Genomic DNA, 18,663 nt, shown 5'->3' on the forward strand with positions numbered 1-18,663 from the left:
AGCTGTTTATTCTAATTAACGGCCTTTGTGATTAAGCGATCATTTTTTAAGAATTGGAACAAAATTCGAACTTTCGCTTAAAGAGCAAGGTATTGAATAGGGGGTGAACTCCCTATTTTACGTATTAAAAATATATGAATATAGAAGTTCGTGACGTAAGTTAATTCGTAAGTTACGTATATTTATTACTAATAAAAACGTTCGTAAATAAAATTAAACAACTTTCAAGAATGCCATTTAACCAAATAAAAGTAAATTAATATGAAAATTTTGTTTTAATTATTTATATACGGTGAGCCAAGATCAAAACCTGTATTTATTCAAAAACGTTCAAAAATTAAATAAAAAAACAAGTTTTTTTAACTGAAAGTAAGGAGCGACATTAAAACTTAAAACGAACAGAAATTATTCCGTATATGAAATGGGCTGTCCCCTCCTTAACGCCTCGCTCTTTACGCTAAAGTTTGACTTTATCACAACTCTGTTTTTTTTAAACAATGAAAAACTTTAGCGTAAAGGGCGAGGCGTTGAGGAGGGGACAGCCCCTTTCATATACGGAATAATTTCTGTTCGTTTTAAGTTTTAATGTCGCTCCTTACTTTCAGTTAAAAAAAACTTGTTTTTTTATTTAATCTATGAAAAGTCCAACTTTCGTTCTATCTAAATCCTGAACTACCATTGAAAACTATAAAAAAAAAACTCGGAGTAAAAGAGTAAGAAAAAATAGGTTTTTTTTACAAAAGAAAAAAACAGATTTTCATGGGACTGTAGGTTCGAATGCTGGGAAGTTTGGTAAAGTCTGTTTATAAGTCTGTCTAAAATCTTCACAATGCGCTAGTGCACTGGTCCAAATAGCCAGACCGGGTGGTGACTTTGTTAAAATGACAGTGAGACACGTCCACCACATTCGCTACCCAGACATTTGCGACAAGCAAATCTTCCAATATATAGAATAGTTTCCATAGTACACTTTCTATCAAAACTATTGCGCAAAAGTAAAGTACAGACGAACTATATAGAAGGAATACGCAACTGCCAGGAAAATCTTAAAAATCTACGGTGAGAGGACGGCATAGACAAAGTCTTCACAATACATATTAAAAATTGTCCCTCATAATTCTAAAATTCCAAAATGCGCCACGTATATAGAAATCTATACGAGGGGAGGGGGGGGGTCAGAGCGGAAAAAACAGTCTAGCTTCAAGAACATTATTGTAATAATTCCACGATTCAATATATAATACGTAATTTCATGTAAGGAAGATGTACAAACTTCCCAAGAATCACGAGATTTCGGAGTTCTGTGTCCCCTTTATTCTGTATCCAAACTTTTTTGTCTTCACTTTGTGAGTGATCTGTGCGATGCGCAGTGTTGTCAGAAGAAGAAACAAAAAATACGCAAGAACCTTTGAAAAATACGCCAAAAATACGCCAGTCTTTGAAAACCAGGACTGTCGACACGGCCAGTTCCTAAAGTGCTAAATTTGCTGAAATTTATGTGTTTCACAACACTTTTCAGCGCTACAGTCGAAAATTTTTTTTCCCGCTAAGAGTAGTCGGATTAGTTTTAGGTCAAATTCTTAATTTTTTCTTTTGTATCTGGTTATTGCAAACTTAGCGCCAATCTTTCGAAACGAACACAGCAAAAAGGTGGTCCTGGTTATATCAAACTTTGGGCTAATATTTCAAAACAAATACGGACAAATCCGGTCCGGCCTTTTTGTTAATTCCTCTGTCTTTTTTCAAAATCCTAATTATTTTGTCCATGCCAAAAAGAAAAATTGTATCACAAGTGCTACTAATTGTACCATATGCTAGTGTTACACATAATGAAATAGTCCTAAAATATAATTTTTTGCTAAAGCCAGACAAAATGTTGCCCTTAATCTAACTCTACTTGTACCTTGCTTGCTTACCCTTGGTTCACCCTGCTCCGTTTTAACGGAAAAACAACCATTTTGCGTGATCCGCCAAATTTCCTGTTTTTAACTGCAGGTTTATGCATCATAATGGTTAAACAGCAGCGAAACCTTTTTATAAACTTCTAGAACTTAATATAGCTTATTCCCATGGATACGCTGGTCCTATACTAGTAACAACCACAAGCCGAAGACATAAAATATCCTTGGATTATTATCGCATAAAATTCATAGTTATGCAGCTGCTTAAGATTCAATTAAATGTTAATAACACAAACAAAAACACAAAACAACTAACACAAACAAACAAACAAAAAAAAACTAAACACAAGCCGAAAAATAACACAAACAAACTAATGAACCACGAGAGATATCTGGCGATATTTTGGAAAAACCACTCGAAACAAAACAAAATTTTTTTAATGGCTATCAGAAAAGGATTTTTTGTCTCACTTTATTACCTAGTACCGACTAGTCTAAACACTGAAAGTTTCAAAATAAAAAAATGTGTTCAGAATTTCCCATTTTGAGATTTTGATGATAGTAGGTCGAGCCATTGGTTCAATGTTTACCAAGGAAAATAGCCCTATTCTCACATTTTAGTAGCGTCGCGACGAGCAAAATAGCGGTAAATCTCAGACACTGATGACTCGAAAACAGCCATTATCCAGGGTAGGCTACCCCGAGGGCCAAAACCGGGTGAAGGGAGGGGGTTGCTGCAAAAACTTAACTTTTGGAAAGTGTTTTCATTACTCAGTTGACATTTCACGCGGGTTAATTTTAGTCTGGGTGCTATCAGCCCTAGGAACAGGCCTAAAAATCCTTATTATAGGTCCAATTGTGAGACAGTTTAACTGCAAGTTTCTGGAACCTGTGAATCATTAGTGCTGTTGTTCTAAAGGGGACTTTAGGACGCTTTAAAAGGGCTTTAGAGATATATATAGTAAAATAGTAATTCTACTCACATATTTCAAACACAAGGAATATGCTTAAAGTATTATTGCTTCCTCCAACAAATCAAAAAACATAATGTTAATTGCTTCTATCTTTTAAATAGCACATAGCAGCTCCTCCTAAAGTAGAAGTTCAAGGTTTTCTGTTAGCAAAGGGAGAAATTTACGCTTTGCAGGGGCATTTTTATTAGAAAAAAAACTAGCGGTTTAATAAAATTGATTTTTGGCTACGTTCTAGCTATTCTCCTAAATCACACAGAAAATTATTGAAGGTATGAGCTTACGCTGTGGTATTTAAACACCTGTTCTATAGTTAGCTAAATGTTGTGATACAATAATTCCTATGATCTCAGCAGAATTTTAAGCCACAGCCACACCAGAAATATTTTCCCATTTAAGAAATATAAATTAAAAGTCTTTAAAACTGTAGAAATCAGGATTTAGAAAAGGTATGAGGTTTAAAACACTGTCCCTCTACCCAATATGAGCTGAAGATCAATTTTGAAAGTTTCATTTTGATAACATGAAGAATTTCTAAGATCATCAAAGGTCAGTGCCATTTGGAGAGAAACAGGGCGGAAGTACATAATTGTGAAGAGCCACTAATCTGCACCTTTACCCTTTATATATTAAAGCCCGAAATCTCCAACAGAGGAACTTATTGGTACTCTTGCATTATATGGGCCTTTACAAGGAAACCAGTCACAAAAAAACCGTTTTTGACAGGTTAACCGCTATAGAGTAATACAATGATAGCGTGGTTTTCATTGCGTATACGATATTTAAACTGTTGTTTTTTGGGGTTTAGGGGGGGGAGGTACCTAGATTAGGTTGGGTTACGTATTTAATATATGCTATGCTTTACCCCCACCCCCCTAATGCTCAAATATATAGCCCAAATTTGTTTCTAATTAATCATATATTCATCCTATTTTATTTTATTTCATTATAATTAACCAAACTTGACTTTTTAGAAAGGCCCATATAATGCAAGAGTACCAACTTATTTATATAGTTGTCATAAATGATTTTATAGGTCTTATTACCTTTCACAGCAAAGTAGGGATATTCTCAATCCCATAATAAAATCCATACTAGCCTATTGTATATTAGGCTAGCTATGCTTCATCTTTCAAAAGTAAAAAACTTCAACTCACAACACAATAATGTTCCAGTTCATACTCAAGAACAAACCACTTGAATTTTTCTTTAACTAAATAATGTTCCGTACAGTGTCCAAGTCAGAATGACAAACAATAACTAATGAAATTGGGTTGTCTAAGCTCAATACGAGTTAATTAAACATTAAGAAATGATACTCTTATAGTCTTACTCGGGGAAAAGGATATTGATATATACTATGTCAAATTCTTTTGTCTGGTTTTCAGAATGGATTATAATAAAATTATTATGAAAGGAAAGAATACGCTGATACTGTTGAATGAAATACGAAGATTAAAGCTTTGTTATATGACATAAAAGTAAATGAGGAAAATAATTTCTTTCGGATAAAGCATTCCACGCCAAAATTACGCCGGATCAATTAAAACATGCCGAGGTTCAGGTCTGGCGAGATGACTCAAAATTTTCCCGCCAGTCATCATAAAAACACGCCAGTTTGGCCGGAAATAAGCCAATATGGCAACAGTGGCTATGCGTAGCATTCAGGTACAAACTCTGGGGCAAAACTCGGAAATGCACAGAAGAACAACCAGTCAAGTTCCTTTGGCTGTTCTTGGATTAAAGCTAGGTTACATATCATATCTTCTAGATTAAAACAATTTATAGTAACTACAAGAAACAGGGTGTTTGTGGTAATAAAGGCTAAATGTTTCCGATATAAGGGATCACCCGCCCAATAAGCTCAAATTCCCCTTAAATCTTTCCTTACAACATCCTCTCACCCAATTTGGAGACGACTTGATTTTCGTTTGGTCTTAAATGGTTGGCCGATAGGGACTGTTTGCAGATGAGTGATTGAAGATGGTTGACGATCTGTCATCTTCAGGACAGTATCCTAGCCATCTCAACATTTCTCTCACTGTAGCCCTAGAAAGCGGAATAGAATCCTAGAAAACGGCACAAACGGAACGAGGTCTTCAGGTCTGAGCTCCCTCCCCAAAGATTGAAATGCTTACGATATGTACTAAAGTCAAAATTTTCTCCGGTACTTGTGTATTATATGGTACACACTCAAAAAGTGAAGTTAGATTAATCCTAATGAAACATAAAAAAGTAAGATGAAAATACAACACTTTAGTAACAAAGTTATGACAACTGCAATAAAGAATTATGGTAGGGAGCCGCACAGAACGCATTATATTAAATACCAAACCCAACCAAAATACCATCTCTGCATATTAAATATTTAATAAAAATTTGCCTACAACGTAGATTTCAACTGAGCCTAAGCTAATTTTCTTCAAATACTGACATGTATAAATCGGCTTATTGTCTGAACTCTAGATCCAAATTCTCGAGTGTGTACTACATAATACACAAGTACCTTTTCTCCTATCCTTGATTGTTTCACTCCTCCCAATAGCAAGTCCCCTCAAAATAAATCCATGCACATTTTATCTGCTCATGAGCACAAGATTAGCCTATAATACTCACAAGAATGCAAACACTCCGTAATCGTAGTGGCATCTATCAAGTAGCCAAAACAAAGTTTACAGAGCAGATACTCGTTCAGGTCCCGTAATAGCAATGGCTTAGAAGACATCCTACTTATCTGAAAAAGATGATACAAAAAAGTACAACAGTTAAAACGATTTATGATAGATTTACGAAATTAGCGGAGACGCATAAAATCCAAGTACTTTCAGAAGGGCAAACAAATCTAAACCTTAGGAGATAAGGGAAAAACATGACAACAGTCCATTTAATACCAATATTAATGTTGAATTTTACAATCTCTACTATGTTTTCCTACATAATTTTCCTATTTATCCCTTTTTAAGGTTGTGACATACTCTTCCCCAAAATTCTAAATCATTTCTTCGATATGAATCAATTAGTTAAATTAATGAATCAGCACAATAAATCGATAATTAACTAATGAAATAACTCAGTAATTATTATCGATTAATCAACCATAGGGGCTCAGATTTGTAATAACATTTGGAAAAACTTTATTCCTAAAATAATTTATATAATTATGAGTATCTTGATGGAAGTAGAATTTATTTTACAGTTTAAACGGATTTACTCGGTGGGCTGCCTTCTTTCTGTGACCTCGTTTACCGTTTCTGCCACGCCAGGCACGCATAATGGTGAGTATGATTTCTGAAATTGGCGTCTCTCTGATTTATTTACAAATTCGTATTCCTCAATAGCATCTCACCCCTTCTAATAGCTACAGAAACCACTTGTATGAATACACATTTTTCGACCCTCAAATGTATAGTAAAAGAATAAAAGGTAGACTACCCAACAAAAATATTTAGCCCCCGACCAAGGATGTATCCAGAATTTTTATCTGCATAAATTTGGAATTTGTAAATTTTCTTTTCCTTTTTTTTTGCCGGAAGAAAGATCATGGTTACGTGTTTTTTTTTTCCAGAGGTGATCGTATCCAACCAATGGTCCTAGAAGATAGGGAGAGGGATCATTTGAACGGAAACCAAAAGTTCTAGAGTGCTTTTAAGTGCCCCCCCCCTCACATCCCTTTTCCCCAAAAACATCTAATCAAAGTTCCGAGATAACCATTTGATTCAGCATAGTAGAGAAGTCCGCTATACATTAGGGAATGAAACGACCGTCCTAAATCCCAGGAGAAAGGCCTATAAATTACGTAAACTGTTCATTGTTTGCACGTAGCAATTGTTATTGGGAAACATACAGTTTTTTTGTGGGAGGGGATATTTAGCGAGGGGGAGGGAATTTTCTACGTGGAGAATTTTCCGTGAGGAGGAAGTTTCAGGGTAGGATTTTCTGGGGAATTTTACACGTGGTGGGGGGAGAAGGGGATTACCTCGCATGCTTTTAAAATGGTCAGAAATTAAATGAAAAAAAGGTTTTTCAGTTGAAAGTAAGGAGCACCATTAAAACTTGCAATAAACAGAAATTATTTTGTATATGAGGGGGGTTGCCCCTTCCGCAACCCTCGTTCTTTACATGAAAGTTTGACTTTTTGTCACAATTCTTGAAGAAAGACTGCTCAAACACAAGGGCCGTTGAATTTTAATGATACTTTTTTTTTAATATTTACGAATCAGTGTAAAGAGCGACGGTTGAGGGAGGGGTGGCCCCCAAATATTAAGGAATAATTTCTGTCCGTTTGAAGCTTAACATTGTTCCTTTACCTTCAGTTGAAAAAACTTGTTTTTTTTTCTTCTTTTTTTCGTTTGATATCACGAAAAGTCATGCAATCATTCTATCTGAAACCTCACACCTATTGAAAGCTGTAAAATATTTAATGACAAAAGTAAAAAACGTATATTTATTCAACTTGCATGAAGATAGAACTGTTTATTCTTAGCTATTCATCGCAGAGAAATAGCTATACTTTCAGTCACAGTTAACATATCTATGAAAAGCCAATGTTTTATTCTACTTAAATTCTGAAACTCCATTAAAAAACTACCAGGAACTTGAAGAGAGAAGTAGGAAAAACTAATGTTAATCATAGGCGGCACAATAGCTCTGTCCAAGTAAAGAGCGAAGTGGTCTCTTTTCACTAAGGCACTACGCATGGAAGAATCTGTCGTACGATCTTCGGAAGGGACTCATTCGATTGGAAAATAAAAGTGCTTGCGAGATTTTTAAGATTCAAAAGCAATTGGAGGATACCCAGCCCCTCTCACATGTCCTTTTTCCCCCAAGATAGTCGCTCAAAATTTCCCAATAGCCCTTAGGGCAATGGCTGTAAGTTAAAAAATTCGCCCATTGTTCACATACTGGTATCGTATTTGTTAATGGGAAAAGGGGCATGTTTGACCCTTGATGTCCAAAAAGGCCAAGGGTATTCAGACGAAAACCTTGCAACCTTCCAACCTTCAACCTTCGGAGTGTAGAACTAAATCAAAATGCATTATAGGCGCACAGGTTGTAGAAATTGCGTAGGTCTATCAGGAATTTCTCAGGAACAGCTTAAGAGTACTAAGTTGAATCTTTCAGGGCATATTAAGGGTGATGTTGAACTAACCAAAAGGCACTATGTGCATACTGCTACTACTACTACTGCCGCTACTACATCTGTTACAGCTACTACGACTACTACTACTTTAGCTAATGGTGTTAAGGTGAAACTTTCAGGGAATTTTAGGGGGATGTTCAACTAAATCAAAACCCACTATGTTGACACAGGTCGTCAAAAGAGCGTATTAGCTATATCCAAGAAATAGCTTAGAGTATTAAGTTGAAACTTTCAGTGCATGTTGAGGGGGATGTTGAACCAATCAAGGTACTAATTCTAAGGGTATTAAGGAAATATTTTCAAAGAATGTTGAGGGAGGATATTGAATTAAACTGAAATATGGAATGTGTACGTAGGTTGTCAAAAGAGTGTATCCGCAATATCCCAGGAACAGCTAAGGGTATTAAGTTGAAACTTTCTGGGCATGTTGAGGGAGATCTCGACATACTGAAAACAAAATACTTTTTAAATGTTTTCTCTTTTTTAACTTTAATAAATACAAAATTAATAAGACTTTCAGGAAAGGCCGTATCCAGGGTGGGGGTAGGGGGTTTGAACCCCCCAAAATGTTTGTCTGACTCGTAAAAACGTAACAAAAATGCATATAAACATATTTTTGATGTGTTTTTTTTATTTTTAGCCCCCCCCCTCGCAAACAAAAATCCTGGATACGGTCCTGCTTTCAGAAATGGTTATCAGTATGTAGGCCTATATTGAACTGTCAATCTACATTCATTTCCTTTTTTTTAAGTAATCTTAATTATGATGGTGATCTTTTTTTCTTTTATTTTTTGATGTTAGTACATATAGCACGAAACGAAGACTGCTTTCATTTAGGTACAAATTATATTCTGGTGTTTAGAAGGCACACATTAGGTTATTTATTGTAATTTCTGTTCGTTCCGGGTTTCATTTATTTATTGATGGTGATTTATGACAGTTTTTCGCTTGAAAAATTATTTAACTTTGTTTCTGCTCATCTCTGGTTTAATACAACTCTTTAAATCATTCTTTTTTAAATTAACTTACTCAAAAAAACAGAATTTTATGGTACCTTGCTTCGAATCATGTGACGTTTGGTAAATTTTCTAAAATCTTCACAGTGCGAAAGTGCAAAGTTGAAAATAGCGAGATCGGTAGGTTACTTTGTTAAAATGACCGTGGGACGGGTGGACCATATTAGCCACCCTGCAAAATATAACTGTCAGGAATCGGGTCGATACCCCTTGGATTTGAAGTCTTTTCTGCTACCCGTTTAAATGCAATAGATAGAATAGACGACATAAGCGTATTTCTTTGGTGGCCGGCGTTTATCCCCCCCCCCGGCGAGTTTAATCACCGGGGGGGGGATAAGTGCCTAGAACCATTTCTCTAAAGGTCCTACATATGCACCCTTTAATACGACAAGATTACATTTATATTACGTGGTGGCCCGAAGGGATGGGGGCTAGGTTTAAGTGTCCTCTCAACCAATTCAGACAATCAGCTTTCACTTTTACTGTCCTCGGTACTTCAATGTTCTTCTTTTTTACCTCCTTATGTAATGAGTCGTTCCTCTTCGAAATGAACTTTTTCCTTACAGCAGAGATTTTTAACGATCCGTAACCAAATTGCTTTTGATATGTCTGGCAAAAATCCCTTGGTTTTGGAAGTCTTACAATTACGTGACACTATTACAAAAACTTGGCGGAACAGGAACCTAGGTTTAAGATCTTTGTTTAAGATCTTTTTAAAAACTTTATCAGGTCCATAACTTAATTAAATGTCTGAATTTTTGAAGTACCGATGGCAGAGAAATTGAAATCTGATTTTTTGAAGTGATTAAATGAAAACTTGCAGAACCAAATATATATTAAAATTATTAAAATTCGAAAAAACCGGGAATTCGATTTTTAATAGAAAAAAAGAAATTGTCATATACAGTTAAGCAGTTTTTCAAAGCAGGTGACAAATTAATTAGAAAGGAAAATGGATAAAAAGCATCAAAAACTAAGCTGAGAACATAATAGTACCGAACGGGTAAGAAGTTGTGGCATTCCTTTGAAATTGTAGTTGTTTTCGGGAATCAGAAGAAAGTTTGTCTTTGCTTTTTACGGATGATAAGGGGGTTGTGGCCCCCTCAAACCCCCACTCTACGCTCCTGTTTGACACTTTTTCTCCATGATTCAAGAATAAATGCTCTAAATGGGCCTTTATCACCGAAGTATTGTTATATAATTGTAAAACTAAAACGTCTAATTTCGAAGTTATCTCTTTAGTTTTTAGTAAAAGAAACTGAACTTGAGAAACTATGTATTTTTGTCAAATGTCATTTTGTTATAACAATCAAATAAGAAAAAAATGGAAAAAAATGAAAATTCTAAACAAGTTAACAGGAATCAACTACGAATTCTTAGAATAAATAGATTTGCGATAATCAGTTTGGTTTTACTATTTAAAAGAGCATTTTTTCGGATGATAATACGGATGATAAATACGGATGATTTCACAGTTCAATGTGGCACCACTGACGAAAATGTGATACTGCCATAAAAACTACGTAACTTTGAAACAATCAGGAAAAATAGGCTAGTAAATAACAATTTTCAGGTACGAATAGACTTATTGAGATGGTTCGAGCTGGAAAGAGCGCTTTATTTTGATGACCTTAGTACCTGAAGGGTTTCCCTACATGTTATTTATATAATTCGTTAGTTGGCTTTTTTATGCACCCCTCCCCCTCCGTTCCCTTCAAATGTAATAAAGTCAATCCTCATGAACCTGGACTGTTCGTAGTTTTTTTAAACTTAAGTATTATGCCATTCTGAAGCTCCATATTTCTTTAGCTGTTTCGGAAAAGAAGATGTCACTAACAGCAGAGTTAATGTCTTTTGATTTTGTTTCACCAGTTTCAAAGAAAGGCAATGGTAAAGACAATGTGCCCACAAACCTTAATATAGAGGGACTTAGGTGTCCTTGAATATGAAAGATTTTGCTATGAATTTATTCTTAAACCCTGTTTCAGCAATTAGTTTTACTCAAAAGGTTAGGCACTCTCGGCCACGCATTCATATCACGGAGTGCCCCTTTTTTGGCCACATGTGATATAATTCATGCCATATATACCACAGGTCCACACTAAAAAACCTGCCTTTTCCTTATTGTACACGCCTATTGCGGACTAATTCTACTCCTCCAAATTGATCAGGGAACTGTTCTAAAAGGAAACATTGGAGTTACTACAAATGTGGAGGACCTATAAAGGAATAAAAAGCTGCCTCGCGAACTAAAAAAGGAATAAAAAGCTTGCGGCGCACGTGCGTACGATTTATGAAAGGCCATATCTTAAGCCGATTTTGCGATCTGAATGCGTCACGTTTCCATATGTCCAAAATATGAAACTTGGACGAGGCATAATCGATTGAGTTAACTCAAAAGGCAGAATTTCAGAAAACAGGAATTTTACGACAGAGTGAAAAAACTGACAACAACTCACCGCATCGCCAAGCCGCCTTTGGCCAACACAGCTACGAACGCCCCTCATCCATCCCAATCTATTCAAGGCCTCCATTTTTAAACCCTCTCAGGAAATTACCATTTCCCTTAAACCTTTGCTTATGACATCCTCCCACCCCAACCGCGGACGAACTGCTTTCCGTTTAGCATTTGACCAAAAAGGACAGTCTTCGGCAATCTGCTATCCTTCATCCGCAAAACGTCCCCAAGCCATCTTAACCTTTCTCTCATCATAGCCCTAGAAAGCGGGATTGAACGGCATTTTTCGTACAATTTACTGTTTGAAATAAGGTCAGTCAGCCGGATACCCAGAACAATCCGTAGGCAAATGATTACGTGTAAATGATCTGGGTACTGGTGCATTTTCCGGGCATCGCTATATATGTATGTGGAATGTCAAACGGGAAAAGCTACAGTCACCCGACAAAACCCTTCAAACGGGCTATTTGCAAGAGACAACTATAGATAAATGATTGCAAAGCCGTGGTTTCTCAAGGAGTTACAATATTTAAACGATTCTTTTTTAGAGTTAAGGAGGGGGGAAGGTATCTAGGTTAGGTTAGCTTACATATTTAATATATGCTATGCTTTACCACCACCACCCCTAATGTGCAAAAATATAGCCCAAATTTTTTTTAAACTATTATATATTCATCCTATTTTATTTTATTTCATTAGCATTGACCAAACTTGACTTCTTCGCGGTGCCCGCATAATGCACCAGTACCATGATTTGTCATATAAATGATCGATCATAAGAATGAATTTTCATATTTCTCATAGAAGTTATTACAAGGAACAGAAGTCACAGATAGGACAACTAAGGAAGGGTATGAAATACAAACAATATAAATGGTTGGTTGAAAACCACCCTTGGCAAGTCCAGCCCCTTATTTCACCAAAACCTAGGGGAAAGGGGGGACATTTAGACCCCGCAGGCTTTTCAAATCATGGTAAAGTCTCAACAGGATGGGAATTTAAACTGTAGCCTATCTTTGTTTATTGATAGACCAACACTCCCCTCACATACAAAATCGAAGTGTTTTTAATTACCATGAAACTATTTCTACAAACTAGAAGAAAAAAGATAAGTGTACTAATAAGAGAATAAAAAACGAAAAAAAAGAAACAAAAAAACGAAATACCGCCTATTTTCTAATGCAACGAAATGGTCAATAGCATCGTCCTCGCTGTAAAAATTAGCCATTCTCTTTATTGCTTTATCGTCTTCTCTTTATTACTTCCCTTTATTAAAAATTCGCCTTCTCTTTACACAATTAGATTATGAACATTGTCGTCACCACAGACAGCACGTAAATATGTTTTACATGTATCATAGTGCTTAACCATCTCTCGATCGTCGCTGAAGTCATCGGAAGGGCAAGGGTCAAATATCAATAATTTTTTAAAGTTTGCTGAAGAAACTTTGCAGCTAGGAAAACTCGGACCGAACAATAAAAATGTTGGGCAGGCAAATCGGAATTGAAAAACCAGCCAGTCAATTCTCGTTTGGCTGTTTTTTTTTGTTTTTTTTTGTCAAATTGAGACGAATTTGGCTGTTTGGCCCTCCTGCAAGCTTTTCTTGATCGTTTGGATCAGTTGAAGGGTTTTCAAGCAGTGAATCTTCGGATTCTTTGGCCCACATGAAGCTGAATGGATCTGGCAAAGTGGCTTTTCTGCCACAACTAAGCAATTTAGAAATCGCAGAGTAAAAAGTTGATCCTTTAGACCCTGAAATCAGGTGAAATTTCATAATTAATTCGCTGCTCAGAAGACACAAAAGAACTCGAGTGATTTATTTCATTCGTAATTTTATCTTGCAGACATGAGTTAGACCAGTAGCCCTATCTAGTGTCTACCAGCCTCTCTAACTCGAGAGTCCAAGTTTTTTTTTAACTCCGATAAACAGATTTTGGTTAACTTTGGGTAAATGTAGATTTTGGGTAAAAGTAGACTTTGGGTAAAAAACAGTAACCAAAAGAAGCCAATTTGCTGACTATTGAGACTTTCATATTGAAAAAGTGATGCTTTTAACGAATTTATTTTATAATTTCCAGGAACTGTAATGCCTATATCTATGTTTCAGCCTTTCTTGAGGTTGAGAATCAATAATCCTCAACAACCCAAAGAGCTCAAGGAAATTTTCCTTTTGATCTGACTTAGAACTACGAAAGCCTAAGCCTTGCTTTGCTAAAAACTTGGTGGCCAGTATTAGTGATCAAATATGTTTTCTATTTTCTTGCCCTCTCCCTTTCTCTAGGTCCAACATTGATTATAGCAAGCGAAAGAAGGGGACACGTTTGTCACTTTATTAGTTATGCCATACTACCATACTATCTTTGTGTCGGGTCTCAGCCTACCAGTTCCATGTTGAGGAAATTTAATCTTCGCGTCTTTCCGTGTTCTGATTTTATTATGAACAAAAGGAACTCCTACATTTTCCCGAGACTGGATTCTGTCTGCACCATAATGACGGCAACTGAAAAGAAATACCATGTCTGTTGGCACGGAATAATCAAGTCGGGGAAAGCATAAGAGATAGCAAGCTTTGAAGCGACAAGACAAGTTAGGAGGAGGGGGGTTAATTGTTTCGCATTGGCTAAATGAGGCCCCTAACAGTGAACATGAGACATCTCTAAATACGTAAGTGGTAGGAAAAACTGCCTGAAACTCCAGTGCGGTATAGCAAATGAAGCGGAAGCTGGGCTTATGATGGGTGTTGAGTCAGCAGAATGTGTCTGAACGGTTGTTCAAACTGCTTCAAAGTAGCTGTTATGTTTTGGGGCCCTAGATACACGCCTTCTTCATCTGTAGCAATTCCGATAATAGAATTTATACTGTTGTCTAGGCGAGAACTAGAGCGAAATTATTTTCTGCGTTCACTTTGAAGAAGCCCAATTGATAGTTAGTTTCGTAAACAAATATGCTGAGGCACCATACAGGTTAGTTCCTATAGGGCACACAAGCCATCCTCTCCCCAAATCCCTCTCCTCTTCACCTATATAAAAACCTCTGGTCCTTTTATAAAAAAAAAAAACGAAAAAAAAAACACAGTGGCAGATCTGTCAGAAGTCGACGTCCAGAAAAAAGGGTGAAATTTAGATTGCATTCCCCCCCCAATCATATGAAAATAGCAAGAGCTATTAGTTCATACAAAATCCATGAGATTTGAATTACCGATTTCTCTTATACAAACTATTTTAGGCCCAAAACTACTTTCATCTGATTTTGCTTCTGCGCTAATTCAGCAGCATTTAGTTAATGCCTTTCAGTTCTCCTTCACGTCAAAGGCAAACCACTCAGTCAACATTTTAACTTATGAAACTCACCCAGAGCACCCAAAATAATACAGAAAACTTTGGTTTATAGCCTATCGTTTTAATCTTTTATAGCCTACTATTGCTCTTTTACTTTTTCCTCGAAAATCTTACTTACTAAGGAGCGTCACCACCCCATTTCCTTTGATGTGACGCAACAAAACGTGTCCTAAATCGAGATTAGACCAATGATGAATAAAATGATTGGAACCGTCAAAATGTCTATTTTAATGCAACAAAAACAGCATTTTCTTTCAAGAAGCAGCACCTTTTTTTTACAAATTTAACGCTAACGGTTTGACATTTTCTGTATTTTAAGTGACTAAAACCGTATATACAAGGGCGGATCCAGGATTTTTTTTTCGGGGAGGGGGTTTACTAATTTTTGACTCAATTTTCGACTAATTTTACTGATTTTTACCTAGGTTTTACTAATTTTTGACTCGGTCAAAAATTTCGGGGGGGGGGGTTCAAACCGGGTAACCCCCCCCCCCCTGGATACGGCCTTGCGTATATATGTAAGCTGCAAAGTTGTAAAAATTTTAGAATTCTGCAGTAAGGAGCATGTCATTCCTTTGGATTTACTTTTCTCAATTATCTCGTGAACCTTGCAAAAAAAAAAAAAATACTAGATACGGCTTGATCTTCAATAAAAAACACTGAAATCATAATGGTACTTAAGTATTAAACGTACTCTTTTATATACTGACCGGGACAGGTACCCGCCAGACTGGTTATTTCAAGACACCGTTATTAACAATTGGAATGCAAAGAGTAGTTTTCACTGCTTTTACGATATTTAAACTGTTGTTTTTCGGGGTTTACGGGGGGGGGGAAGGTACCTAGGTTAAGTTAGGTTACGTATTTAATATATGGTAATATTTACCCACCCCCCACCCCACCCTCTAATGTGCAAATATATAGCACAAATTTGTTTCTAAACTGTTATATATTCATCCTATTTTATTTTATTTCATTAGCATTAACATAACTTGACTTCTTTAGCAGTATATAAAAGAGTACGTTTAGTACGCAAGTATCATCATAATAGCCTAATACTGACAGAGAGAAGTAAAATAGTAAAAAAGTACTGGATTTAGTGTCAAAATAGTGTGGATTGCAAACCTGTACGGGTCTGATCAATTTCAAATACTCGATATATATATACCTTTATTTGAACCGCTCCGAATTAGCAGTTTTTGGATTCTAAATTCGACTAAAATAAAACTCAAATTTTAATTTTTTTATGGCTTTGGGATATCAAAATGAAAGCATAAAATCTTAGTTGAACCTTTCTTCCTTCATTCTTGAAAAAACTCGAAGGTAGTTTCACTCTCGCACAATAAGATATTCAGCTAATCTTATTCATTCTTGTCCAAAAAATTATTCCGGCCCTCAACTACCACCCACCACTCACTCAATCTGGAGAATAGCAATCGTGGGCTTAAGGGCACAATTTCCCATGGGGAAGGGTAGAGGAATAGTTCCCCCCGGGCCCCAGCTTCCCCCCATACCCCAGTTCCCCCTAGCTGAAATTTAGCATCTTCAAAAATTTTATCAAAACTAAGAGAGGCCAACATAACTGAATAATTCACAGAAACAGATCAGTTTTCTTAAGTATACCTTTGCCTTTATGGTATTATATGGCTCGTTTTTTCATCTTCACTGTCATTTTCACATGGCTTGGGGAAATTCCCTCAGACTTTGTCCCCCCCCCTCCAGGATTTTGACGAAATTACGCCACTGCTTGGGCTGCACATTGAAAAATTGTAAACAAAATCTTGATAGGTTTATTTGATTCTTGACCCTGTGTTTAGGTCTTTATTCCTATCAGTTAAATTTCCGTAATCTCAATACTTTTTATATTTTTACTGTTATTCTTACTAGCCAATGAGTTCAATTTTCTTCTCGGTACTTGTTTGTTATATAATACACAAAATAAAATAAAAGTGTGTTATAAAATAAAACAAAATATGATGAAAATACAATATTTTAGTAATAAAATAATAAAAACTACAACAAAGAATTATGGAAGGGGGGTCACCCAGAGCGCAATATATTAAGTACGTAACCTAACCAAAGTACCAACTAAATATTTAATTAAACATAACTATAACGTAGTTTCCCACCGAGCCGAATCTAATTGTCTGGTATAAACACTGCGAAAACCGGCTTTGTTTTATGTTCATGATACAAGTTCTCGAGAGTGTTATATAACACATAAGTAGGCTTACCTTATTTTCTCTGAAAAGCCAAGATTTTAGAGGAAAATTAATTGGTTGTCCAATACATTAATCTTCTCGTACATGAAGGAGAAAATAACTAAGATCTCTTGAGCAGCAATTTCTTATGCATATGTCATTATATTATCTGTTATATTATATACTATATATATCATATATGTCATTATACCATATAACATTATATTAGCAATTTCTAATGAAAATCTGAGTACCTCGGATGCACTTCAATGTAAGTTAAATGTGTCATTTAGTGCCTTTTAGCTTAAACGATGTCAGCATAATATAATGAATTTGAACAAATGAACTTTTACATTTATTAAAAGTTCATACGGAGTCAGTTGAGTTTGAATTGAAAATCAAGCATTTTGCAGGTATTTTATCAGATTCTTCTTGCGGTTGAGGGAGAAGATAGTAGGCATACATCATGAGAAATTTATAGAGATTCTAGAAAACTAAAGGACATTTAATTCATTTTTTCATGTTTATGCAAGGAGTTAAGAGGTTTGAGAGAGGAAATTTTTCCGGGGTGGTTCGAAAGGGAGGAATGGGTGGGTATATATATATATATATATTAAGAGATAGAAATTTTCCAGGGATAAAGAATTTGGGAAGATTTATTGGACTGGACATGGAGCATAGAGATCACTTTATTTTTGTTTTGTTTATAATAAGGCTGTTATCATTTTTTTATTTTTGAAGTGTATTGTGTATTAACCATGGCCCAGTAGGGCTTTTAGTGTTAATAAATAATATCATATCATTCAAAGAATTCTAGAGGTACATTGTATATATCTGAAAAATCCTAGTTATTATCATTCCATCTGTGTTGCCACTTATACCGCATTTTGCGTTATAATACGGCAATTTCAAGAGAAATGCCGCACTTTTTTCTGATCATACCGCATACCGCAATTATACCATAAAATGACTTTGATCAGCGTATTTATAACGTGAAATAACTTATCCCTGAATATATCCTAAGTAGTGTCACCGTACGGGAAAAGGGACAAATTTTTGCTTTCTACTTCTACTGATACATGAATGAATAGGCTGCTGCGGAACTCGCGAAATTTTTCGTTTTCAAGGCTGGTATATCAAAGGACTTCGAAATAGAAAAATGGGACAAAAACGACAGTATACACAGTGTTTCTGGAGTTCGCGCCAAAAATGAAACAAATATTGATAAATAAACTTTTAATCTAGTTTAAAACAGAAAAGAGTAGATTATCCTGCTTCCAATTTTCTAGAGAACGGGTGGTCTGCACGAGCTACTAGTGATGAAGATCGGGTGAGAGTGCCAGAAAGTGGGGAAAAAATATGAATTTATCGTTGGGGAGTATTTTCCCCTCTTTATATATTGAGTGGGTATCTAGGGGATGTCTTTTTCATTTTTATTCTACCTTTCTTGTTCAAAATGCATGGCAGAATATACCACTTAAGAAAATAATTAAGAATAGTATCCATTTTCTAGAAAAGTAGCAAGGAAATCAATTGCTTTTAAAAGTAACTTTTTGTTGAAACTAGTGGCAATGTATTTGTATTACGGGTATCAAAATACAGCATAAATTATACCGTGTTTCGGTAGAGAGGATACCG

General features: G+C 35.8%; 1 protein-coding gene across 1 annotated transcript in view; it reads right to left on the bottom strand.

Moving 5' to 3' along the window:
- The window catches only part of LOC148956952 (uncharacterized), a 73,829-nt gene that overhangs the window by 51,093 nt on the left and 4,073 nt on the right, over positions 1–18,663 (bottom strand). Inside the window, exon 2 of the mRNA XM_089096946.1 lies at positions 5,489–5,606. Within this exon, the coding sequence (XP_088953072.1) occupies positions 5,489–5,606 (118 nt within the window). The remainder of the gene's footprint in view (positions 1–5,488; positions 5,607–18,663) is intronic.

Source organism: Artemia sp. Qi Xiang Cuo, chromosome 1, assembly GCF_049724085.1.
Source record: "Artemia sp. Qi Xiang Cuo chromosome 1, ASM4972408v1, whole genome shotgun sequence".
Classification (NCBI taxonomy): Eukaryota; Metazoa; Arthropoda; class Branchiopoda; order Anostraca; family Artemiidae; genus Artemia; species Artemia sp. Qi Xiang Cuo.